The sequence below is a fragment of the Tursiops truncatus genome, chromosome 13, assembly GCF_011762595.2.
Source record: "Tursiops truncatus isolate mTurTru1 chromosome 13, mTurTru1.mat.Y, whole genome shotgun sequence".
NCBI lineage: Eukaryota > Metazoa > Chordata > Mammalia > Artiodactyla > Delphinidae > Tursiops > Tursiops truncatus.
Window position 1 is genome coordinate 45896696 of NC_047046.1, and position 27467 is coordinate 45924162.

The following is a 27467-nucleotide window of genomic DNA, read 5'->3' on the forward strand; positions in this document are numbered from 1 at the left end:
TAAACATAAAATTTATTTTTTATTTACCTTTTATGTTTAATTTTTAACCAGTGTGTCCTCTAATGGATTCCTACATACAAAAAATGCACATGGTTGGTCTACATCACAGCCATACTACGAAGTCAGTATATTTTACATTTCTAGTAATCCATACAAATCCAAAATTATGTATACACATTATATTTAAGTACATTTAAATTATTACTAAATTCTTACCCCTAAATTTTATATCTAGAGGTCAGGCTAGTCCACAAAACGGTGGCAATATGCATAGCGGTTAGGAATTTGAGCTTGGATAGTCAAGCAGTCCTGATTTGGAGTCATAGCTTGGCTTTACCAACTAGCTACATGACTTTGAGCAAGTTATAATACTGAACATCTTTAACTCTCAGTTTCCTCGTTTCTAAAATAGGAATACAGACAATGAGTATCTCACAGGATCATTATTAAGTGATGAAATAATAATGCATGAAAAATACCCTTATTATGTCCAGCACATAGTACATGTTCAATAAACTAAAATCACTATTATCTGCAGATATAATGTCAGTAATTACCACATTGTCTTCAGAATCAAGCTTCCGAGAGAGCCAAACCATGACAAAATAAAAAGATGCACCAAAAAGTTTCAGTGAAATTTAAAATAATCAAGATAACTCACACTGCAAAAACCTGGCCAGAATAGAGGCCAAGCATTCGGCCACATTTACCCTCGCTCTTTGTCACTGGCCTGTGTGCCAACTTGTCAAACTCGTGCACCTCTCCCCTTTCTCACCTGTGTACACATCCCCTCTCAAACCCAGCGCTTATTACCTTGGCTTATGTTAGCAAGTGCCTCTCTTCATGACCATTTTAGCCTCACATCCCATTACCTGACATGCACATTGGAGAACACCCCTAAGAGTGTTTCTTAAGCTTCCCTCCTCCTCAGCCTGATCTTACATGGCTACTGTCTAGAAACAGAAAAAGGATTAACATTTGAATTTGATGAAAAAAATAAATATGCTGTGGACCTATGATAACCTACAGCCATGTCACAGAATGTTGCCCATCTACAGTCCATCAAAGGCTTTAGGGTTTCTGGACCAGTGTTTGTATTACAACAGCACTGGTACTCTCTGATAAAAGAAGTGAAAACTTCGTACCAGAAAGAATACTTAATTCAGTGGTCCTCTACTCAGGCTGCACGTTTGAATCACCTGAGGAGCTTAAAAAAAAAAAAAGCTAAACCAATTAGAATCGGAATCTTTCAAGGTGAAGCACAGGCATTAGTATTTTTTAAAAGCTTCCCAGGGAATTTTGATGTGCTGCCAGGAATGAAAATCCCTTATTGAACCCCCCTATCTTTCACATCCTTGCTTTCCTCTGAATTAGAAAACAGTTTATATATGCATGATGCTTTTTACATGAAAAAATAGTTCATATGAACCATATTATTTAATATTCACTCCAGAATTCTGTACAGACGCTTTCTTTTCACAGAGAGATGCAGATTTGATTTGGGGATTTTTGTGATTGTGGAGAATGAGATTTTTTCCCTATTCTTCTATATTAAAAGAGTTCATGAGATAAACACACACCTAAAAATGAAATGCAACTTTAGTGAGGGATAGTAGAATCCTCCAATTTTCATGAGATTTTAGAAATTAAGAGAAATGTGACACATGAAATAAAAACTTTTATATCAAATACTGTAACAAAATCAAAGAGCAGGGGCAAAAATAATCAGAGAGTGAGAGAGAAAGGATACATTGGAGAATCTGAAAAAGAAGTTTCTGAAAATATATATTAATCTCAATTTCCTAATGTCCTCCACTTGGACATTTAAATTTCAGGGTCAAAACACTCAAGAAAACTCACTTCACCAAGGCGGGGCTGAGTGAAATTGTACCACTCCGAGTGGTCCATCTCCACAGTGCCTCCTCTGCAGGAATCCAGGGTGTGATGATGCCCGGCCCCCTGGCACAATTCCAAGGTCTGGTTTCCTCCTTTTACCATTTCAATGGTTTCCTGCCTGCCATTTTGAACTTCTGATCCCATAGTGCCACAAAAGCCTTGGCTAGAGTTGTTGACTGTATGGGTCGTAAAGCCACTGGGAGAACACTGAAATAAGATAAAATAAGACAGTTCATATAGGGAGGAAATGGATTCCAAGTAAAGTGGCAAGAAGGCAAAGGAGACAGCTCGTTTACTCAACCTTTTATTCATTCATTCATTCAACAGACATTTATCACTTTCCAATTAGATGCAAAGATAGAGACAAGGTCCCTCAGTGGCTTCAAGAAGCTCTTACTCCAATGAGGCAGAAAAATAGTTACTTTAAGAATGTGATTATGCTGATGTACAGGTGAACACAGAATGCTATAGGGACACAGAGGAAGAGCATGAAAATTCAAACTTGGAGAAAGTAAGTGGAGCAAACTGGGAAAACTCTGAGCTGAGGGATTCCTACTGAGAAATAGGAGGAAGAATGCATTATCTGTAAGAGGGTCTAGAGGCAAAGCCAAATGGGGTTCCTTGGGGGTTCCCAACTTCAGCCTGTCGAGAATGCCTACCACAGAAAGTTCAAAGAGAGAGAGGAAGCTAGAGAGGTTATAAAAGGCCAGAGGACATAAAGATCTATATGCCATGCTAAAATTTTTAGACTATCTTGAAGATTATGGGGACAAAAAGAATGGTTTTAATAACAGGCAAGGGACATATTTAAAAAAAATCATTTTAGGCAATAATGTGAAAGACAAATAAGAAGGAGACAAGTTTAGAGTCATGGATATCAGTCAGTGAAACATTATAGGTGAAAAATGATAAGGATCTAAGCCAAAGTCGAAGCAGCGATGATGAAAAGAAGAGGATGGACTCCATAGAGTGCTTACTGGTGGTTAGACGGATGAGGCAGCAAAGGGAAGGGTCAGGAGTTATTCCTATGTGTCCTGCTTGTGCAACTAGATAGATGGTATGATTCACAGAAACAGGGAGGAAGGATGCACTTGCGGGTGAGAGGAGGGTGAGCAATTCAGTTTTGGACGTGGTAAACGAGAAACCTGTGGATTTCCAAAATGAGTATATGAATATGTGGTCTGGAGCTCAGGTGAGAGATCTGAGCTGGAGTATAATTCTGGGAGTCACGTCCATGTAGGGGGGAGTTGAAGCCATGGGAATAAATTATATCACCCAGAGAAAACTGCAGACCAAAAGAAAAAAAGGCTAAGAATAGAACAACAAGAAACATCATGTTTTAAAGGGTGGATAAAGGAATTAGAGCTGTGACAGAACTGATGTGGAATAGCCACTGAGATAATACGGAACCAAAAAGCCATGACTCTCTAGCCAAGAGAGGATTACGGTAAAGAGATCAATGGTGTAGAAAAAATCCAAGTAGGGTAAGAACTGGTTCAAATAAAGTAAGCACCCATGAGAGTCAAGTAAAAAAGTGGCCAGTGGTGACCTGTGTCAAAAGAATTTCCACGGAGTGCGGAATGAACAGGAAGTAATGTCATAGAGAAATCGAGTAAAAAATATTTCTCTCAAAAAATTCAGTTTCAAAGAAAAAGAAATATGGAGGGATCTAGGGGAGGACAAAGAGTCAAGGGAATATTTTAAAATGGAAAAGACTTGATTAAACATTAACTTAATGCTGGAACTGAACACCAACCCTCCAGGCCACAGGTGAGATGTTTAGTTACAGCAATAACCTCTGCATGTCAGTTTGAATTCTAAACCATCACTTTCATGACAAGACCTCCACTATAATCAGGTGTCATTGTGTCATCTTCTTACCAATTTATTTTTTCTATCTAATATGTAGAGTCTCTATCAAAACAAAGATTTTCAAGTTCAGATAATTTACTGAATCTGAAATATATCTATAAAAGTCAAACATATTATTTTACTGCCTTTGAAAAAAATACCAGAAAAGAGAACTGAAAAGTAGCCATTTGGTGGCACTGCTACCCTACATTTTTTGCTTAGGTCGCTGCTACAGTAAAATTCTATCTCACACTCACACACACACACACACACACAAATCCTGTTTGTCAAATCTCCTTGATGGGTATAATTTTGTCATTATAAATACATATTGAGATCATATTTCTAAGCTAATAAAGGGAGAATTGAAAATAAACTAAAATCAAAGCTGAATCCACAGTACTGTTTCCCATTCTCTAATCTCTGTTCCTTCCTCCAAGTTTATTCTCATAGGGCATCAACAACTCCTTCTCCATGTTAGTGATTTTCAAATTTACTTTTCCAGTCCTGATTTTTCACACAACTCCTAACCCCATCTGAATGCCTTTGACTTAAACTCAGATTCAAAACTAAAGTTACCACCTTTACTCATTGTATTAAAATGAGTTTACACATTCACCGTGAAATTTTGTTGCATTTTGTAAAAATATGCCTAAAATTATATACTGGTATAAATTAACAATTTCAAGTCCTTTTGAGAAGTGTTCCTAATAGAGAACAGGTAAATAGGTATATGTTATGGTGAAGTGGCCAATCAATGCCACCGACTCCAGCACCAAATGGCAAAGAAAAAAAATTAAGTACAGCTCAATCATTTCATTCTCAGATATAAAATAAGAGCTTACTATGAGTCAAGGACGATCATGGGGCTAAATCTATTTCCTGAATGGAGAGATAATTACAGGGTTCCACACATAGGCATGTCAAGCATAGAGGAGTCATGATTTTGCCTGATGGTGGGAAGGAAGTGAAAGAAATAGTCGATAAGAAAGGCATCATCACCTTGAGATACCGAAAAGGCCTGATATAAAGTCACTGTCCCGGGCTATAGCTTCTGTCACATTGACTCCACTTTTTATTTTATTACTTAAAAGAAAACAATTTTATTTATACATTTAAAATATTTCTTATCCATCCCTATTTTAATTTTCCAATAACCATTATCCTAGTAGAGTTATCTCATGCTTAAATTATCAAAAGATCCTAATCCTTTATCCTCCCCATTCCTAACGTCTTCCTGTTCTTGTTGGTCACCTACTGATTCAGTATCACACTGCTCACGTTATGCCACTTTCGTGCAGAAAGCCTTGACTGGCTCTCCCTTACCAAGAGAATAAATCCAAAATCCTTAGTGTGCCACAAAAAAGTTTCATCCCCCATCCCTCTCTTATTGTATCTTCTCCCTCCAGAACCTAAGTGTCAAGCCTCTAGTCCAAAACATCATTTCTTCCATTTCAAATCAATTTATTTACTATTTGGTGAATAATCCCTAAACTTTGTCATCTCCTTTTTTATTCATTAGGCTGTTTTTCTCCATCTCTTCACTTTCAAACCCTTCGTGTTCTTTATGGTACAGAGTAATCTGTACCTCTTCCACCAGGCCTTTCTGGTTGATATCCAGACATCATGAATATACTCATGTATCATCAGTATCTTTGAACTCCACCAGTGTCCTATCATATTGGGGCTAATAGTTTACTGTCACATTCCTATTTATTTTTCAATTTCTCAAGAATGAATTGAAATCTTTTCGAGGGAAGAACATGCCTTGTAATAATTTTTTACATACTTCCCGCAGAACAAGAAGCATAGTGCCAAGCACCTCAGAGGTCCCAAGAAATATGTAAGAAAAGAAAGTGGCAGTATTGTTCCAATCTGCCCCCCCAAACACACACTTTTTTGTAAACATATATCTTTTTGATATTTTTAGTTTATCTTGAGAACTTTCAGCAAGTTCTTCCTATTATAAATGGTCAAAGAGTTAGATAAACAAACAATATCTGAAAATATACATTGTGGAGAGCAGTCAAAAAGATTCTTCTTATAATAAATTCACAACATCAAATAATAAGTTTTAAACCATAACACTAGAGAGTAGAAAAAAGATAACTAAAACAATACATCTGGTTTAATAAATGCCCTATAAAAATATTTGAATATTGACAGATAACATATTTATGTCTACAGAATCTGATCAAATGAAAAATAGAAATTAACTCCTAAATTCTGAAATAACTTCATGAGGATGAGTTAAAGAAATTGTGGGAACTACTCAGAGATAAATAGCCGTATAAAAAAATTAATAAAATAAAATTCAAAAATTCAAAAAAAAATTACTTACCACTTTGTCATCTCCAGGTGCTTCTGTGTTTGAGATGATTAAGTTTTGCTGTGCCACATCTTCAGGAAAACTTTTTTTATTTCTGGCACTAACAAGTCCACATACTACAGTTAGCAATATAGCTGAGTTAAAAACAAAAACAAAAATGTTTAACATGCACACAATAAAATACTCATCTTTTATTTCTTATTACCTAAGGTGCACAGGAGGAAAACAAGTCACTGAGCGTGGTGTCCCACAAATTACCCTGGCCCTTCTAAATGAACAGGCCATGATTTAGCTTAGATTTTAACATTTAAAGCGATTATATGTATATTTTGATACACATATCTTCAAGAGTTTGGATTCCACCCATCATTTAAGTATTTTGAATCATGAATTTTTAAAAAATCAATGACTTTTTTTTTTTTTTTTGCGGTACGCGGGCCTCTCACCGCTGCAGCCTCTCCCGTTGCAGAGCACAGGCTCCGTGGGCCATGGCTCACGGGCCCAGCCGCTCCGCGGCACGTGGGATCCCCCCGGACTGGGGCACGAACCTGTGTCCCCTGCATCGGCAGGCGGACTCTCAACCACTGTGCCACCAGGGAAGCCCCAATGACATTTTTTAAGACAAAGACTTTAAAGAGATTTACTGATTCCCAAAAGAATGGTTTGCCAATACGAAAAGATAACAAAGCAGACTTTTCTTCCCAGAATAGATTTATCTCCAAGTATCTTAATTAAACTTACTTTGTATTTTGCCTATTCAGAATTTTCATTCTGCATCATAATTGTGGGAGGTTGAAATATATGATAATAAAGCTAAGAGCAACAACAACTCTTTACAATGTTCTACAAGCCCCTATACCAAGGATTGCCAACCTACGGCCCCAAATCCAGCCCACCATGTTTTGTATGACTCAGGAGCTGTGGGTTTTATATGTTTAAATGACTGAAAAAAATCAAAAGAATAATAGTTTATTACACGGGAAAATTATATGAAATTCAAATTTTAGTGTCCATAAATAAAGTTCTAATGGAACACAGCCATGCCTGCGGTTTAAATGTTTTCTATGGCTGCTCTCTCGCTACAAGGGCAGATTTGATTGGTTACAAATGAAACCATATGGCCTGCAAAGTTTAAAATATATACTATCTTGCCCTTCACAGAAAAAGTGTACCAACCCTTGCCAACTGTGTGTGGCCCCTTGTTACCTTTCTGGTTCCACTTCCTACACTCCTCTTCCCTCATCCTCTCTCTACTCTCAGGCCACACTGGTCTCCCTGCCTTCCTTGATTTCTCAAGCATTCCCTCACCTTAGGGCCTTTGAACTGACTTTCTCCTCTGACTGAAAGCTCTTCCTTAAGTATTCTTGGCTGACTCTTTCACCTTTTCCAAAAACCATCAATGATAACCTTCTCAGTTAGGCTGGCCCAACCATCTATTGAGAATTACTATCACTAGCACCCATCCCCCGCACTCACCCACACACACTTTACAGCACCAGAGACCCTAATTATCTGGCTCTATTTTTTTCCTCCACAGCATTTAATTTATTTATTACTTTACTGTCACAAGGAAGACTTTGTTTTGGCTTGTTTGCTTTTGTCTGCTTTGTTCATTGATGAATCCCAAGCACCTAGACAGTTCTGGTATATAGTAGGTGTTCAATATATATATATTTTTTTGAGTTGATAAAAAATAATAAACACTTATTAGAAATGTACCATGCACTGTTTTAAGCTCTTCACATGCATTAACTCAATGAACCTCCGGTGCTACCCCATAAAATAACCTACTACAATTATCCCTTTTTACAGATGAGGAAACTGAAGCACAGTGAAGTAACTTGCCCCAGGTCACATGTCTTACAAATAATAGAGCTAGGGTCCAAACCCAGACAGTCTGGTTCCAGAGTCTTACTCTTAACCACTAGTCCTATCACAGAATAAAGGAACAACAGCTAAAATAAGCTGAAGGATTGAATGGAAATGAAAAGAGAAGAAAAACTACGGCACCATTGGGAACTACATAACTGGTTAGGAGGAGGTTAATAGAATTTAATCAACCTGGTAGGATACACCCAAGAAGAGATATTGCTGTGATTTGAACACCTCCCATAAGTCTGTAGCTGAAATGAAAATGACATGACACGAAAGTGGCTTTTAGTGGACTTGCATATGGCAGAAGTTTTAGATTGTTTGATTTAGCCTTAAAAGGGGTAGTATGAGGACCAAGAAATAAAAGCTATACATTGACAGGTTTGGCAAAATCTAAGGCATTTTCAACAGTTCTGTCCAAGAATGAAATCTTTGATCTCAAAAAGGATTTTGCTTCTTACAGAAAATATTCACTCAGAACTCAGAAAATAATACAAAAAGAATTTGTAAAGGGGACTCACACCTGACAGATAGCTGGACAAGATTTCTTTTCAAAGACCTTTTCCTGCACTCAGATATTTATTTTATATTTCAAAGTCAGGTAAGTAAAAGGACTTACAGAAAAGCAATGCTATACCCAGAAGTATCGCAAGGATCGCCCATGTGCCAAGTATCGCTCCTGCAGCCATGCGACATTGATCTGGGTAAGTACAATCACAGAGGTTCACTCTCAAGGTTTTTGTTGCAGATTGACCTTCTACATCTTTTACAGTAATGGAAATAGGATATTCTTGAAATTTGGCATTTTTCCGATATGAAAGACGGGCAGCTGTATCTGAAAGAAAAGAATGATATTTTTAATGAACATTGATTCCTCCTCTAACATCTGTTCCACCACACCTATTTTTAAAGACACTATTCTCAAGGAACCACCTTCCATGTGAAAATGGATAAAAAAAGATGACGATCTTCAACCTTTTCAGGCACTAATATCACCAGATGTATGTTGCCCACTGTAACTTTTTAGAAGAGAGGCTTAAAGAAATAATTTGGCATTGGAGTGACCCAGCAGCCTTTCAGCAATATTTAGTATTCCCTTATTTCCTCCCTTATCTACAAGCTAATGATTGGCTCTTGACATACACTCCAAGCATTTCTCTAAAGTACCAGTTTATGGTACTCATAAAAAATTAACACCAATAGTTACACACAAGAGATGTCTTAAGTTCATATTTTCTTATCCATTTATCTTCTGGTACCTGTCCACTGTCTTTATGTATAAGGTAATTTCTCAAAGGGCAACTGACCCTTGGTATTTAACACCTTCCCTGTGGAAGTAATCTCAATACCAGAAAACTAATTAACATCACCCAGGCTAGGTATAAGGCTTACATAAACACAGACATATCTATATCCTAACAATACAAGTTTTTACGAACAGCGATATTTCCCCAATGAACTTGCTACCTTATTTCAATGACTTTATTATCAACTGACCAAAAGCTCCACACACTTTCAATGGCAATTGCAATCTTTTGGGTTTTTCAATAAGTGAAATGACAAAATACCATAATGCACCTCCTGGAAGTGATCTGTAATTTCTAAGCCTTTCTTAAATGCACGGTTAGAGCTGTTGAGAACTTCAAAGATTTCTGGCTACACCTCAGACACAAAGCTCCCCAGAGGAATGTGAATTACCACTAAGGTTTATTTGGAACTTTTCAGGATTATATTGTGTTTAAAGTAAAATCCTTCAAATCTCTCTCGTCCCTCAAGACCACAGGCTTATTCATTACCTCAAGACCAAGAGCCATATTCATGTCCATTCACTCGTACTAGTGCAGCAGCCTCTGACTTTCCCTGCTACTCAACTCTGCACTCTTCAAACTGGCCTCCTAACTGTTATCAATGTCACTGTTTTTAAGACATAAACCTGGTACAGCATTGCCTTACTTGTACACTCTCAATGCGTACCTGCTGTCACCAACCATACAAAGGTCAGCCTCCTCAGCTAGTACATAAGGCCCTTCATCACCACTCCCGCCAAATCTCTCGGCATTCCTACTAAAACCTTCTAAACTTTAACAACCCTGATTTACTTATTGCCCTAGTATTTTCCTGATTTCATGCATATTTGTTTATCAATTATTGATTAAACAAACATTCATTAAGCAGTTAGTGTCTACCAAGCACTGGGCTAGGTGCTGGAAATACACAGATGGGTTACAAATGTTCTGAGAAAGTCATGTATTAGAGCAGAAAGGTAAACACATAAGAATACAACACGTAGATTACATGTAGATACAACAGGTAGACAGTAGGTGCTCCATAAATATTATGAATTAATATCAAGCTAAGAAGTGGGAAGGAGGTAGTCTAGGCAGAAGGAACAGCATATGCAAAAGCTGAATTGCATGAAAGAGCACAGCATAGCAACAAAACAGCAGGGAACTATGGCTATAACATAGAAAACTGTACACCTCAGAAACCACTACTGTAGCAGTCTGCACTGCAGGCTTCAGTGCCAGGCCTCTGTCCACAGCCCACCATGTTTCCTTCCAGAATGTTATAGAGTGCTTATCCCACATACCCAGACCCCTCATTTCCAGAGTCTGCTTACACTAAAATTTAAGCCTCCCACCTTCTGTTCTTTCCTCATCGCACAGTAGTTACTTCAAAAACACAGCAAGAACAGTTTGTTTTAATGATAAGTTGCTCAATATTTTAACAAGGATTTTTTGTCTTTGTTGTAAATGTAAATTCTGCCTTCATAAAAATTATGATTTTGTTTCATTTTATGTACAATATAAAACACAGGTCCCACACAATGTGTGCAAAAGTTACTTCTAAAATATGTTCATGAGAATCCATTTTACATTATGCTTCACGTGAGTAAAGCAGTAAATCCATTCTCACTTATTTCAGAGCATATAAATCATTATTTTTGATGAAATACCATTAACTTTGGCAAGGGTCCATAGTCTGTTGATATCTGGAGAAGCTTTTGCCAAGCTGAAGTGAAATGGAGCGCCGTGCATGGGCTCGTCAGGATCAACGGCTGAAATGTCAACATGTTCCATCTTTGGTTTGCAAATTACTAGATAATTTTGAAGTATTTCTGGCGGATTATCATTCTCATCTACAATTTTAACTTCAATGGTTCCAGTACATGATCTACTATCTAGGAAGAAAGGAAAAAAGTTTAGTGTAGTTCATAGACTTTTATAGTTTCTTAAGAAAAATAATCAACTAGATTCTACATAGGATGTATGGGTTTTTTTTTAAAATAAACTCTGATCATTAGAGAAAATGGTAAATAAGAAGGTAGATGGATAAATGAAACCTGTAGATCACCTAAAATGAGTATGCTGTTGATAGTATCAGATATAACTGGCCATAAAACTTTTACCAGAATTATTACCAAAAAGTAAAACCAAATGTCTGAATTTCAAACTCTCTATTTCCTTGGGTTTCGTTTGGTCCAGATGTTAAGGAACAGTAAAGTGACTACAGAAAAGTTACTCTAATCCTGGTACACATTTAAACCACTTAGGGAGATTTTAAAAAATATACGATGCCCAGGCTCCCCAACCAGGGATTCTGATTCAGTTGGTCTGAGGTAGTGTCTACACCTTGATATTTTTTTAAATGTCCCAAATTATTTTAATACGTAGCCAGGGTTGAGAAACTCTGGGTTACTTTAAGGAACAGAATTCAAGGAAAGAATTATTTTGACTTAATAGTCAGCTGAGCTATTTAACAGCTCAATTTAAAATGAGGTAAAGAGATCTAGAAGAGTCTGGTGAGACCATTTCCTCTAGTCCTAGACTTAAGTTTCATCTCTGTCCTCTGACATAGAGATCTATAGGCATTTAAGATGCTGCCATGCTAGGGATATAAAGATAAATAAGGCATGGTTTCATGTCACCAAGCAGTTTCACCTTGTTTGATGATTAAGATAAATAGAAACAATCTTTAAAGTAATTTCTAAGAATTCTGTATACTTAGCACAAGGATAATTCTGCACAAGAATAAATGAAGTTTATTCTCTAATTCTTTTATAACATACCAGATGAAAGCTGGTGTCTTACCTTTATCTATTGCCAGGACTGTAACATTATACAAGGCACTTGTGGGAGTTACAGCCTCCCTGTCTAAGATTTTGGAAGTTTCGAGTGAGCCTGTAATTTCATTAATGGTGATCCACCCTTTCGGGTCATGCAATAATTTGTACCTGTTAATAAAAAGTAAAAATAGTTTTTAGCACTATAAAATGTATTAAAATATATTACTGTCTCATTATTACAAATACATAATTAGTATGTGGTTATAGATTTCTTTGTACCTTAAACCACTGCTACTTCTAGTGTCAGGGTCATATGCCTTATATCCATCGATCTTTGAACCCACTGGGGAGTTTTCTTTAATCTGTACACATTGGACTGCAGGTCTGCATTCAGGCCCTTCGTCCTGATCCTTCACATTAACTGTGACCACGGCTCTGTTCATGTTTGCCATTCTGAGTGTCACATCTCCAGTAAATGGAGCTTCATTGCTTACTCCAATTTCCAGGATCACTTGACGGATTTCTTCATAATTCAGTGGCTTTAAAAAAAGGACAAGTATATGAACATCAGTGTAAAATACATTAGCTATTTTAAATAGCAAGTGATCTTTTGTCGATATGAACAGTGCTACATAAATTCTGTGCTCTCACTTAGCCAATATTGACTTTTATCCTTTGCTAAAGAGAGAGGTGATTCTTCACTAAGCCTTTAGCAAGAGTGGTCAGAAAGTTTCTGCAGGTGGTTTTATGGAGTTGTGGGAAAGCAATTCCTAAAATATTTTTATAGCTCATTCTTACTAAGGAAAATTATTCTGAACCTGAAGATAATGCGAAAACATGACCGTGTTCTTCTGGCCTTATTTAGAAGACCGGCCTAAGGGTCATCTGACTCTCGGAGAAGGTTCAACTTACTATTTACCACCGATGAGGGCCCAGACATTTTACAGCTCTTATAAAACTAGATGTTGACTTAAAGCTGAAATGGTGCAGTGATTTTATTTTCTCTCTGATAGAAATGGTATTTCAAATGCATGTTTTAATTGTCCTCTAAGGCATATAACTAAGCAATCTTTATTTCAGCTTTTCCTTTTATCAAAATCCATACAGCTTCTCATTTCTTCTAGGAAGCTGCTTTGGCTTTTTGCTGAGTCCCTCACTGATAAGTTAAGTAAACTTTTTACCGATGCTAACTATTTTTATGAAAATTTTATTTTTGACAATTTGAGAATTATACTTTGGCATTGTTTGTAGTTTATCCAATGAAACTCTCACAGTGAAGAATGCAGAGGGGTAAGAAAAATATAATGTGCTATTGGCACTATTATTATCGTCATCCCCATTTTAGAGAGCAGGAAAGTGAAGAAGAGGAAATAAACTGGGTTTCTCAAAGCCAAAAGAAACTCATTCAAGCTGGAGTTTCAAGCCAGGTAGTCTGGTATGAGTCCATTTTCCTAACCACCACACTATAATCCTTCTGCTTAATTGACTCACCAGCCTCTAAAATCTTCTAAATCAATTCTTTGGTTACAATTGATTTTTATACAGCAAACAAGCCAAATCCATAAAACAGTATTTTACACTGTACTGAAAAGCTAACGCACTTTTTCTTTCATTCTCTTTCTGCTTATCAAAATAATCACTGGCTGAACATTGAACAAGATCAAAACTGATGAGTAAAATTTTGGGTTTAAGCCTTTCTCCACATCTCCACTTCTAGGCAGTATCAAGCTGAGATACTAATACCACAAGTCCAATAAGAAGTCAAGAAAAGTTCTGAATCTTAGAATCTACAAAATGTATGTGAAATTCTTTTTGATTCTTTTATTAATATCCCAGAAACTGGAGCGCCAAGAGAGAAAAGGATTAATATCTGTTTATTTGCCGCTAATGAACACTACCTCACAAATTGCTCGTATTGCTATGATCAGGCTGAGAGTCTGCTAGCAATGAGAAATGGATGGAAATTTAGAAAACAGCTGCTGCCCTAGAAGAGGTGCAGTTATTCAATCTAGAGTTACTTGCTAAAAGCCCTAGAGATTTTTAATGCAATCTTTTAAGGCTTAAACTGGATATTGCTGTAGTAGCTTAAAACTCTGCAGTAGCTTAGAAATCTGATGGGATGAAATCAATGATTAATGAAAAAATATGAATTCTCTTCAACCATAGGATACCTTCTTGTTTCATCAACTGAAAAACAATTGTCCAAAAATATCCCATATCTGCACTAAGATGCTAACAATTCCCTAGAAAATGTATTGTTGTGAAGATGGATGTGAGGACTTTCTACGTTGAGAATGACCAAGAACTGTCTTCCTCACTCAAGCTCTGATGCACTGCTGCTGTTGCTGAAATGCAGAGAAAATACTAAGATGGAAAGATTACCCAGGACACCCAGCTAAAGACTGAATTAGCTCATACTCTACAGTTTCAAAAAAGTTATCTATTATGGAAAATTATAACACTATTCCCAAGAACATGATGTGACTTCTAAAAATATAATACTAATATCCTATAGTTTACCAAGTGCTCTCATTTTCATTGTCATATTTGAACAGCTACTAGGAAGGCAGAGAGAAATATTATTTATATTTTACAGATAATACAGAGGCTAATTTTCCAAGATCACAGAGCTATGCAAAGCAATTTAACACAGGGCTTGAGAGCAGATAACCTGGAATCAAAGAAACATAGATTCAAATCCTCTCTCTACTACATCTGAGCTGTGTCACTTTGGGTAGGTTTCTTAATGTCTCTGAGACTAAGTTTTCTCTTCTGTACAATTGTTATAAGAATGACATTTAACATTAGCGCACACAGTAAGTGCTGCTTTACACTACAGGACAATTTTCTTTCTTCTTCTGGGTAAGGAATATAAAACCAAGAGTCCTTCCCAAAAGAGCCTTTTCTGCCCTTATAACCTGGACCCTAGAATGTAACAGTACTACCGAAAATACAACATATAAAACAAAGAATATGTTCATTCAGTGCTGTTTGATGTAATACTATATTTCATCCTCAGTATTACCTTTAAGAAGTTCAGATACAACCAGTCATATATTCAAGAGAGAGAGAGACACAGAGAGAAGAATATGAGCCTCTAAATTATATCATGTAAAGAATAGTTAGAGGAATTGGGAATATTTATCTTAGAGAAGGTAAATCTCAAATAGACATCACAGCCTTTTCAAAGGATTATACCTGTTTTGTATAACATTAGAGATAAAACCTGGTCCAAAGACACGGGTTACAAGGAGAATAATTTAGGCACAGTAAAAGTAAGGCCTTCTGAGAATTAGAGTTCTCCAGACATGGAATAAGCTGCCAATGGATATACAGAGATTCTTACGATCGAGACTGTTCAAGCATAAGCTAGATGCCTAATAGCTGGTAACAAATTATAGACGAAAGGCAGCATTAAAGCAGAACAAGTGAACTAAATAGATTAAGTTCTCTTCCAACTTGTAAAGTCTATGATCTGAAACTACTTAGTTGATTAAACCATTAGTTGATTAAAACTTAACTTGCCAAATTGTCTATTACTCATTATTACTTTACCTTTACAACACAGAGAACACCTTCATTAGTTTCTTTGTCTGTACTGATTTTGAAATGTCCATTTTCATTGCCCTTTAAAATAGTAAAATTGGCTCTCCAACTGGCAGTGTTAATTAAATCCTTATCTTCTATAGGTATTCGTAAGATTTCCACATTGAACGTATTTTCCTCTACTGATGCTTCATACTGAAACAGAGAAAGCGCATTAAAAACTTACTTTATAAAGGAAACTTTTACAAAGAAAGTAAAATGTTTCTTCCACTCCATAAGTACTTGTTCTTACAGCTTTTGCCTAGATTATTTTAAAACATGAATCACAAAAGCATTGTTTTACTAAGGGTTATCTTTTAAATGAATGAAGAACTTTGTTACAAATAAAAGACTAATGCTATGGTCTTTAACAAAAGGGAGAGAATATAAATACTATTATGAATAAATAAAAGGTATTTATACATCAGATATTTCATTTTATTGATAAAATAAACATGCATACTTCAAAGTATGATAAATATTTTATTAATTCAGATTAAATAAAGATAACAATAGAGATCAATTTTGATATTATCTACTTACAGCATTTTGTCTGAAAGTGGGTAAATTGTCATTTGAATCTTTTACTGTTATGATGCAAGTTGCTGTATTCATCAATCCAAAAAATTGACCATTCATGTCTTGCACTTTCATTATCATTGAGTACTTGTCTACAACCTGAAAACAAAGCAAATATTTAATTAGCTTTAAAAACCTTGTTTAGATTTATAAAGGAAACCTCAGTTGTTCACACTTCTATTGGTGTGTATCCACGCTTTTATTTGATTTCCCTATTTGTATATACCCAACGACATGGTAGACGGGAATAAAGCTGAAAAGGTAAGCAGAAATTCAATTACAAGATCCAGAGTAAGAATGTAGACTTATGCTTAAGCAGCAGGTAATGGGAAAGGTTTTATGCGAGTCATAGTGGGAGCACAAAATAGAAAGAGTTGAGTTTGAGAAAGAATATATTTAAAAGAAGGTCGAGCACAATTTGGAGTAAGCTGAGCTGAGGTTCAAAGAAACCAGTTAAAGGCTCCTGAAATAGTACAAAGCTGGGGCATTTGCAATGAGGACAAAAGGAAAGGGTGAGGAACGAGAGAAAGAGGGGGTGGAAGATGCTGCTCAGGTGTACTACCTGGATAACAGGCACACAGAAGTATCACCAACCAATACAGGAAGACAGCGGTTCTCTGAGGAAGTGAACACTGGCAAGGTTGGCAAGGAGAGGCAAAAAAAATGAGTTTTGTCTGGTGGATACTGAATTTTACGTTCCTATGGGAAATCTAAGGAGAAAGGTCCAGAAGACAGCTGGATAGATGGCCCTATAATTCAGGGGAGTTCAAGGCCAGAAACACCAATCTGGGAGTCAGCAGTATGTAGATAGTGGTTGAGATTATGGCAAGAATCTGATTTCCTGGGAGAGGTTAAAGGATGAGAAGAGCTGAGGATATAAGGAACAACAGCATTTCAAGCAGGAGGGAAGTAAGAAGACAAAGCAAAGGACAGACACTCAAAACAAAAGATCAGAGAAGCAGGAGAAGAACCAGAAATCCAAGAGAAAAGAGAGTTTTAATAATTGCCAGCACTAGAGAGAGTTTTAATGATTAACCTTTGGATTAGGCAGTTAGGTGGTCACTGTTGACTTCTGCGAATGGAGTTTGCAAATGGTGTGTTGATGACGAAATGGAGTCCCTGGTCTGTGACACAGTCACCTCTGTTGCCTTTCCTTCTATTTTACTCTTCTTTAGCCACTCTACTCCTTTTGTTCTTCTTCATTTTCTATTTCCCTCTCTCCCTTCCTTGGTCTTTATTTTACTCATCCTTCTTTCACGGCGGAAACCAACATTCCCACCCCGAAACGCTCCTTCCACAGGCTCCAGCACTCTCTGAGACCCTGCTTTTTCTTCCTCTAAATGCAGTTTCTCTAGCTCCCTTGTTCATTTCTTTACTTCCTGTATTGTCCCCTACAACACACCTCATGGTTGTTCCCCACAAAATCCCATTATATTTTTTTTGATCAAGCAAGCATATCTGGATTTGACCCCAAATCTGTATCTTACAAGCTGTGTAACCTTAACTTATTTAATTTCTCTAAGCCTCATTTGTCAATATTGAAAAATTAGGAAAAATCCTTGTTTTCACTTGATTACCGTATCATCTCTAAATATTCCACAGATTCAAAACACATTCATATTGTTCCCTTCAAACTTTCCCATTTATTATGGCCATTATGTATTTTATCACATAGCATGTCCTGACCCCACAAAAATAAAAATAATAATAAATAAAACCTTTGTGCTCTTTTTTATTCTTTTTTATAGGTTCTCACCACCTCTCCCTTTTGCTCTGACATCAAATCCTGCTGATTTCTTCTTTATAATATGTCTCCCAGTCGTATCGATCCTTCCATTTATGTTACTCTAGTTTTAGTGGGAACCACTGAAGTGTTCTAATAAAGCTACTTTGTACATATGAAATTGATTGATCTGCCTCAGTCAATAATGCAAGACTCTGAGTTAAATATGGGCTGATGAAATGGACAAGAGCAAGATCAGAAGATTCAGTGCAGTAATCTGACCTGGGCAAGTCAATCAATCCTTCTGTCACCTTTCTCCCCTATAGATTGGATATAACCTCTATCTAATCAAACAAGGAAATTATAAAGATGAGATCAAATTATGCATAAAGAATTTGAACATCAAGTGCTATACACGTAAAAATATGCTATTACTATCATCCAAATAGTGTTACAGATTTTTAATAATCAACTTTATCTCAACTAATCCTTTCCTGATTAAAAGTACATATCTATAATAACTGGATAGGGATCAGGGTATAATCTATACCCATGGAACAAGCAACACTAATTGTCCTACATGAGAATTGAGCTGGAACACTGAGCTGGAACCAACTAGCCATACACGAGAAATAAAGTATTATTCAATAATATCAACATTCATAGCAATATCTTTTTTTCTCACCCCTTCTGAACACCAGTTGATCTTTATTTCTATTCCTCATGGTTTCTCTTACATAAGGAAATAGAAATAATATAAAAACAGGTAACATAGCCAGGAATTCTTATTGTCTTATGCCTAAATAAAATAAAATGAGAAACTCCTAATCCACAGGATAGCAAATTATAGTAAATTGGGGGTGGTGGGTTCAACCCCAAGTAAAATGATAATCTACGGATTGTGAAAGCTACCTCTCTGTCCAAATAATGAGAGACTGTGATTACACCTGTGCTGGGATGCACAGAAAAGATCCCAGGTTTTCCTGGCGTCTGCTCCAAAATGCTATACATCAGGCGCGTATGCATCGTGTCTGGTTCATCTTTGTCTGTGGCACAAATCACTCCCACTGTAGTACCTACATGTTTAAAAAAAGAGTCTTTACTTTCCAGAATTGCAAAATATGTTTAGGCATATCAACACTTCTCAAATTCTTAACAGTGATGGTGGAAACCTAATTTACGATGTATTTCTTACCAGAGATATTCCATCTTTACACAGTACTGATGAAGATGACTTCAAATTTATAATATGAAACACTTTGATGCTGAGAATCAAGGCATACTCTTACTTTGCTCACAGCTTAAACTATTTGATAGTAAATTTATTAAAAACTTATTTAAATGGCATCCAAGAATAATTTCAACACATATTCCCACATACTGCAATAACTAACCTAGCTGGAGAGAGAAATCATGTCTCCTAAGCAATCCGATTTTTTTAAATCAAAGTTTTGATTAATAACTAAATTAAGGCTGACTTGGGTTATAACTGGATAGATGATGAAGTTGACCTTTTACATCTCAGTCTCTTTTCTATTCTATTTTTTGCTAGTTCTTGATTTGCTTCCTTCTCTTTCACCAGATTTGTATCCAAACCTCACTGCCCCCAGCCCCACTTAATCTTATTTCATACTATTTACCATTTAGGGAGAATTTAAGTTAACTGTTTCTGCAGTTAGAGCTATTAGTATTTTTCATCAGTATGGAAAGTAAGAATATTGCTCTGATAAAGGACTTCAGGTATCAAAGAGTACATACAGGTGGTATTTTTATAGTCTAAGGATAGTGTTCCAATGCCCATGAAATTATAATACATAGAACCACTTTGCCTATAGCCCTGTATGTGAGGTTGGCCTGAGGAACAATACATAGACACATACAATCATATACATATATATATGTGTATATATATATTCATTGAAATTTTATATTTGAGGGAAATAAAAGCCAAGTAAAACTATTAATGCAAGGAAGTATTAGTTTTAAATAATTTTGTCATTATATCCTTAAACTTTATATATGTGTGTATATGTGTGCTTAAGTATATATATATATGTGTATACATATATATGTATACATAGATATAGATATAAGTTTGTAGAGAATGTCCAAATACATACTTAAAAGTAACAAAAAGATTTCTGCCGTGGATCAATAGGAAGACATGAAGTAATAATCTTATTATTATAAGAAAATAAATTATCTTTTCATAGAAAGCTGTTTATAATCTTTATAAGACATACATTTTCTTCCTGCAATTTCATTGACAGGAAGACATAAACACTATTTTAATTCTCTGGATACAGAACTCCTTTACTTACTACATAAAACCTTCCTAAAATCTTGACTTGAAAATTCTTTTCCATGAGTGCTATATTTCACTATTCATTGAGCACCCTTTGCCCAAACCCTCTGTGTGTGAGTTAAGGCAAACTCAGAGAACACCTTCAGAGTACCACAGCCTTAACAGGGCTGAACCTACTGGTGTGATATGCTTAAAGTATTCTGGGTTAATCTGGGCATCAAAGTGTTTGCCCTAGATCCTTCTCTGTTACTACCAAAGAGAACAGAATGTTCAACAAAGAGTCTAAAACCAATCATCCCTCTTTGAAAACAGAAAAATGTAAGAGTCATAGACTTGTGAGGTTAAAAACATTATAAGTCAACAAACATAATTAACTCATTTTATAGATCAGAGAACTTAAAGGAACTTCCATTAGTTCCCACAGTGAAATAATAACAGACCCTGAATCAAAAACTAGGTTTCCTAAACTCCAAAGCAACAATAATTTTTTTAATTGTACCACGTGAGTAATAAAGAGGTTAACATCTATGACATCAAATTATCAAACTAAAATATAAAAGGAAAGAGCAGTTACAACAATCCACTGAAGATCTAAGTAACTCCTAGAAACTTTAATAAGCAAGTTAGCTAATCCTCTATGGTTGAGTTCACTTCCTTTCAACTTTATTGTGAGTGGTTATTCTCCATATTGCAAGTCTCAGAAGACATTAAGAATGCCACATTTAAGGGCCTATTGAAGTGAAACACTTTGGTTTTCCACATGTGAGAGCAAGTGTTTAGGATGGAGAACACACAAAGTTTCTCTGAAGTTATTCCTGTATTCACTCTAAATTGGAAGTAGTAAAGTAGTAGTTTAAAGAGAAGAGACAATATAGATAAGAGATTAAAAAATTGTATCCTCAGTGGATATCATTCAATACCTTCCTAAATAAAACCTAATAAAACTATGTACATTGATTTTAGTTTTATCGTACATTCTACCCTGCATGTCCTCCCTTGGAGCTAGGAATAATGATAAACCCACATAATAATAAGATGAAATAAAGTATATAAGCCAAATATGGTACAAAGCTTGAATAACTGTTATCTGCCTTTATAATTCATTGGTATCATACCAACAACACTACAAACTCCTATAATACCTTGTAAATTACACATTGATTAGATTTGATAGGATTAAATGTATTCTGGTAAGTAGCTATTGGTCCAGTGTCATCTCAGGATGATCTGGCTTTGAGTAAAAACTCAACCTCTCAAACAAAGTATATAAACATTTAACATAGCACATTTTACTCCTAAAAGTTGTCTTACCAATTCTACTGCTTTCTGAAACTTCAAAATTATAAATTGCTTCTGTGAAAATAGGGTAGTTGTCATTTTCATCCTCCACTCTGATGGGCAGTGGAAGAGGTAAGTCTGCTGTATACCCATCTGCAGTTGACGCATGGGCAATCAGCTGTAAAACAGTGAAAAGCTAGTTCAACAGTCCATTATAAAAGATTCCAGCATGAAAGAATACTATGCTTTATCTACTACCTTCTCTGCAAATCTTTTCAATAATAAATCACTTCAAAAATTCCTGTTCAATGCTTCTTTAGTTATCAAAACATCAAACACAGAAAGACTTTAACTACAGTTAAAAGTATCCAATGTTTGGTAGAAGTGCCTACACTTCAAATAAAACCTAGGTCAGAGTACAGAGAATCAGAGACTACTCAGGTCATGAGACTAAGGAATTAAATGTGAATATGGAGACGTGGATTACAGTCCTTATTCTCCCCATAATCATAAAATTGTATTGGGAAGAACAGTTAACCTCCCTGCAATGGGGAAAATCCTGACTATATCATCTAAATGAGCCAATGACTCCCGACTTTGTCACTACTGAGCCCCTTTATTGTTTAATCTCATAGATCACATATTTGTAAGAGGTTTTCTAACAAAATACATTTAACAGTTTCCACATTACTAATTAATCAAAAGCAATGTAATGTCAAATAGAACTTATTTCTTTTTTCATTTTTAAATGATTTTTTAATATAAACAATTTTTCCATAGTTAAAGGTGCACTATTTCAATTATAAAAGAAACATCCTTATCATGATAAATTTTAAAATTCTGTAAAGTACAAAAGAAGAAAAGAAAAATCCATGACCTACTACCCAGAGATAAGTACTGTTCACATTTGATGTATTCCTTCAGTCCCTTCTGTGTATATATTTGTACACAAAAATTGAGATCATACTACTGTAAGCTTATATCCTTTTTTTCCAAAAAGCAAACAAACGACTTTATGCTGTAACCATTTCCCAAAGCCCTTAAACATGCTTTGAAAATGGGATTTATTGGCAGTCTAATAATCTACCACATAGACATACTGTAATTTATTTAACTAGACCCCTATCGGTGGACAAATAGAACGTATTTCTATTCAGCATGTGATTACAACACTGAGTTGAAATTTTTCCAGCCAAGAGCAAAGAAATGTCATGTGGTGAACATCAGTCAAGTTTACTTACCCAGCATCTCTTCCCTCTTCATTTAGGAAGAGAATCCCTCTTTCCTATGGGGAATCGGTCCCCCTGTACCACATGACCCCAGAGCATTGACCATATTACACTGAAAATTGTCTGAATGATTCCCCATTGATGTAAGTTCATCCACATCAGAATGCTGGCTTATTATGCCTTGTTTGGACTTGGTCTCCCAGTTTTGCTTCCTTATATACTTCTCGGATATCATCAGATAATTAGACAGGTGGAACAAAGACCAAAAAAGGAAAAACAAAAAACACAGAGCAGAAGAGGGACACTGGAAGAGGACCCTTCCAATCAACTGTGGCCCTGTCTTGGAGAGAGGAGAAAGTACCACGACCAGAGAGAGAAAGAGAATCTCATAAGCAAAACCAAATCCTGCAAATTTGCTGGAATTTACATCCAAATACAATTAAATTTCTTGGCTTCATTTGAGGCTTACCTAATACAAGTTGAGATAAAGAGCAGACCAAGTATTCCAAAATATTACACAATCTATTTCCTTTGTCTTTCAGATCCCCTCTAAGAAGAAGTTCAGAAGACAGGAAAGAGTAGATGCGCTATCAGAAGTTTAGTTTAAACTATGATTATAGTTTAATCATTTAAAGTTATGTGTATCAATAAAAGTCCTACATCAAAAACATCATATTCTTCACGATCCACAGGCCGGGTACAATACAGATTTCCAGTGTCTCTTTCTATGAAAAACAGATTTAGAGGTTCTTGGTCAACTCCACGCCCACTTATTGAGTAGAAGACGGTATAGTTCTGTGCCGCGTCAGATTGAACCTAAGAGGAAAAAGCATATGTAAAAAATTTTTCATGAAAATGCTATTTTTAAATACAACTTATATGTTTATATATATTTTTATTTTAAAGAGATGACTTTAATAATATAATAATCACCTTTGTCACTTCATCAACATGCAAAATGGTAATGAACAATGGTAATTTGGCAAAAGATTTTTTTAAACTGCTCAAATTTAATGAAAACAATGTTCAACATAAATAGTAGCCAAAGACAACCTCATATTAAGGCACAGTTTCCCATCTAGTGATTTGGCAAAGGTAGAAAAAAGCAATAATACCCACTGTGGACAGGGGTGAGGTAAACAGGGATTCTCATATACTGTTGAAAGGAATGCCAGTTGTAATGTTCCTTAGGGAGGGGAATTAACAAAAATTAAAAGAATGAGAATAAATAGGGAAGACTCTTCCTGGTAGAGGAAACAGGAAGCGCAAAACAACCAGACCAGGGTCGTTGGCCACTGTAGTTGGAATAGACAGAACTATGGGAAAAGGAAGTCGGAGAGGAGGACGAATGCAGTAATAGGGCCACGGCATGTAAGAGATTCCAAGGATGCTGACTTCTGCTTGGAGTCAGATGGGGAGCCAATGGAGAATTTAGACAAGAGTAGTATCTGATTTATATTTTAGAAGGAGAATTCTTGGTGTTCTGTTAAGATTAGACTTGGGTGGGCAGGTAAAGGAAGAAGCAGGAAGGCCATTTAGAAAGTTACTGCAAGAATTCAGGGGAGAGAGAACTGTTTGTTAGACCAGCGTGGTAGCAATAGGGGTTGTGAGAAGTGGTTAGATTCTGGATATAATTTGAAGATACAGCCAACAGAATGTGCCAGTTGGTTGGCTGCATGGTGTGAAGACAGAAGTCAGGGATGACACTATGTCAGTGGGTGCAAGTATCCCCTGATGTCTATTCTGCCTATCTTCCTTAGTATTAGAATTTGCAGTTGAGCACAAGGTTGCCTGGAAGAAAGACTTTTCTCAGTCTCCCTTGCAATTAGGTATGACCACACAAAAAGGTCAGGTCAATAGGGTGTGTGCAAAAATAATACATGCAGGGGCTTCCCTGGTGGCGCAGTGGTTGAGAGTCCGCCTGCCGATGCAGGGGACACGGGTTCATGCCCTGGTGCGGAAAGATCCCACATGCCGCGGAGCGGCTGGGCCCGTGAGCCATGGCCGCTGAGCCTGCGCATCCGGAGCCTGTGCTCCGCAACGGGAGAGGCCACAACAGTGAGAAGCCCGTGTACCGCAAAATAATAATAATAATAATAATAATAATACATGCAGGATCTAGACTGTACTCTAGAAAGTGGAGGAGTTGTGTTCCCTCAATGGGACACAGTGATGAGCCATCTTCAACCTGGAAGGATGGCCAAGCTTAAAACGGAAAGAATCCTGGGCCCCTGGTGATTTCTCAAATTAGAATCTCTTTACCAGATCACACGTTGACATGAAAGGACTAAATCTCTGTCATGCTTTAGCCACTACGATTTGAGATCTTGGTAAAATGTGGCTATATCCTTATCCTATTATAATACAGGAATTAAAATTTTAACTATAAAGAATGGATGGATATGGTAAATTGGGGCTCAACATCGATTTCACCTCCTTCTACTGTGTCCTCTCATAGTGTAGATATTAGAAAGATTCAGATAAAAACAAACCAAAAACTCTCCCTTTTCCAGGGTCTCTTGAAACAAGAGTTCTGAATTAAAATACAGACAGTCAGGTGCGCTTGCATGAAATTTGGAAGCCATAAGGGAGATAGATGCCTCCTTTTTGCTGCTTCTACTGTTTTTGCTGACTCTTTGTGGTGCAATTTTTTCTTCTTTTTTCCTGCAGCAGCAGAAGTTCTAATGGTTTTTCACAGACTTCGTGGATGCTGAGAGACAGGATATAGATCAATCTTTTTGTGAACACTGATGGGAGCAGTTAAGATTGTTTTGGAGCTGCAGTTGGAGGAGCAGCTTCCTGCCTGTGGTGGTTCCTTGCCCAGTGCAGCTTCCTGACCATGGCAGTGGCACTCTGGCTCTAAAATGACTGGCTTCCCCATCATGAAGAAAGCAGTATGTCCCTTGGCTATAGATTCTGTGGGGTAGATAGGAGATTCGTTCCTGAAAATTCAACCTAAAGTTTGTTTCTTGAGCCTTCCCAACAATTCTGTAAACTGTTTAATACACGATCGTAAATCCCTCTGTTAATTCCTTAAAGAGAATTGTGCTCTCCGCAACTAAAACCTTACCGAATGGACTCTACTGCCCCAAGAACTGAAAGGATGCAGCTGCCATTAACTGAGAGGGGAGGATATTTTTTATAAGAAAACGCAAACATTTGATTTTTATACGTTAAGTTTGAAATGTCTACTGAAATTCCAAGTGGGAATATTAATTAGGCAACTTGGGCTGGAGATATGAAGTCTTAAGTTTCCAATGTATAAAAAGTACTTAGGGGCTTCCCTGATGGCGCAGTGGTTGAGAGTCTGCCTGCCGATGCAGGGGACACGGGTTTGTGCCCCGGTCCGGGAAGATCCCACATGCCGCGGAGCAGCTGGGCCCGTGAGCCATGGCTGCTGAGCCTGCGCGTCCGGAGCCTATGCTCCGCAACGGGAGACGCCACAACAGTGAGAGGCCCGCGTACCGCAAAAAAAAAAAAAAAAAAGTACTTAAAGCTATGAGGCTGGATGAGATCACCGAGAGAGTGAATATAAATAAACATTACACAAGGTTCATAGTCTGAGCCCTGGAGCTCTCCAAATTTAGAGACTGAGGGGTCAGGGTGGTGAGGGTTAGGAGGATGTGGGAATGAAGAAGAACCAGCGAAACATACTAAGAAGGAGTGGCCAGTGAGAAAAGTGGAAAACTAGGTGAATGTTGTCCTAGAAGCGACGTGAAGGAGGGACAGGTCGGCTAAATCAAATGGACACACGACAAGGAAATGAGGACTAGAAGTGGTGACTGGTTTAACAGCGCAAAGACCAAAATTACCTCTGACCAGTATAAGTTTGGTAAACAGAAGTCATTTCTTAATACGCTTTCACCAGTGCTTAAAGTACAATAATCTAAGAGAAGAAACCAGGGTCCAGAACTGGATAGAATTTTCTACAAGTGTGAAAGACACTGGAAGCATAGTTAAAAACATAAACAAGTAGGACACAGGTGGCACCACTGGTATTAAACATCAACCACAGTAATAGAAATGTAAGGGAAAAAGGCAAGCATAATGCCATAGCCTCAGCTCAGTCGTTATTTCCATTGTGTATATTCCATTTGGATCTTTATGCAAAGTAAACCTGACCCTGCTTAAAAACGTCTTGTTTTTAGGAAAAAGTTAAACTATCTAGCAGATCACACCTGGCCAGTTCTGGGTGGACCCTACCTGCCTCTTCTGCCCCATCTCCCTGCTCCACGCCCATCACACACAGGAAGGCTAAGCTCCGTGAGCTCCCGCGAGGAGCCGTGCTTGCTTGCACCTCTGTCCCCCTCTCTTCTTCCACAGTGATTTACCTGCATGACACTCTCCCATCCTTCAGGCTTTAGCTCAGATGCCTCCCCCTCTAAGTCTTTTTTCTGTTTTTTACAGCATTTCAGCCCATGAATTCTCAAATCACCCCGACCCAGCCCCATCTCAGCACTCATCATGCAGTATTGCAATCATTTGCCTACTTCTGTCTTCCTCACTAGACTCATAAAATACATGACAGCAAAGGCCATGACTAAATGTATTTCTAGCTTCAGTACTTAGAGCAGTGCCTTCCACAGGACAGGGTAGGTGCTCTATAGCCGGCTGCTAAGTGAATGAATAAACTAATAAAGATCATTTAGTGGCTGTAGAGTCTTTCTCATATTATTATTATTAGTTTTTTAGTGATTTTCTAGTTTTTCTCATTATTAGCTTTTTAGTGATTTTCCCATTTTATGTACTTTTAT

General features: G+C 36.9%; 1 protein-coding gene across 2 annotated transcripts in view; it reads right to left on the minus strand.

Moving 5' to 3' along the window:
* DSC3 (desmocollin 3) overlaps positions 1 to 27467 on the minus strand; it is a 42459-nt gene that overhangs the window by 3773 nt on the left and 11219 nt on the right. Inside the window, exons 5-16 of one of the 2 annotated variants that reach the window (XM_019930464.3) lie at positions 23374 to 23529; positions 21518 to 21662; positions 18814 to 18977; positions 16143 to 16277; positions 15570 to 15755; positions 12294 to 12553; positions 12040 to 12182; positions 10905 to 11129; positions 8568 to 8783; positions 6089 to 6210; positions 1861 to 2103; positions 28 to 70 (exon numbers count right to left, since the gene is read on the minus strand). In XM_019930464.3, coding sequence (XP_019786023.2) covers positions 44 to 70; positions 1861 to 2103; positions 6089 to 6210; positions 8568 to 8783; positions 10905 to 11129; positions 12040 to 12182; positions 12294 to 12553; positions 15570 to 15755; positions 16143 to 16277; positions 18814 to 18977; positions 21518 to 21662; positions 23374 to 23529 — 2022 coding nt within the window. In that variant the 3' untranslated portion in view covers positions 28 to 43. The remainder of the gene's footprint in view (positions 1 to 27; positions 71 to 1860; positions 2104 to 6088; positions 6211 to 8567; positions 8784 to 10904; positions 11130 to 12039; positions 12183 to 12293; positions 12554 to 15569; positions 15756 to 16142; positions 16278 to 18813; positions 18978 to 21517; positions 21663 to 23373; positions 23530 to 27467) is intronic. The other variant, XM_019930463.3, reaches the window with a different exon arrangement.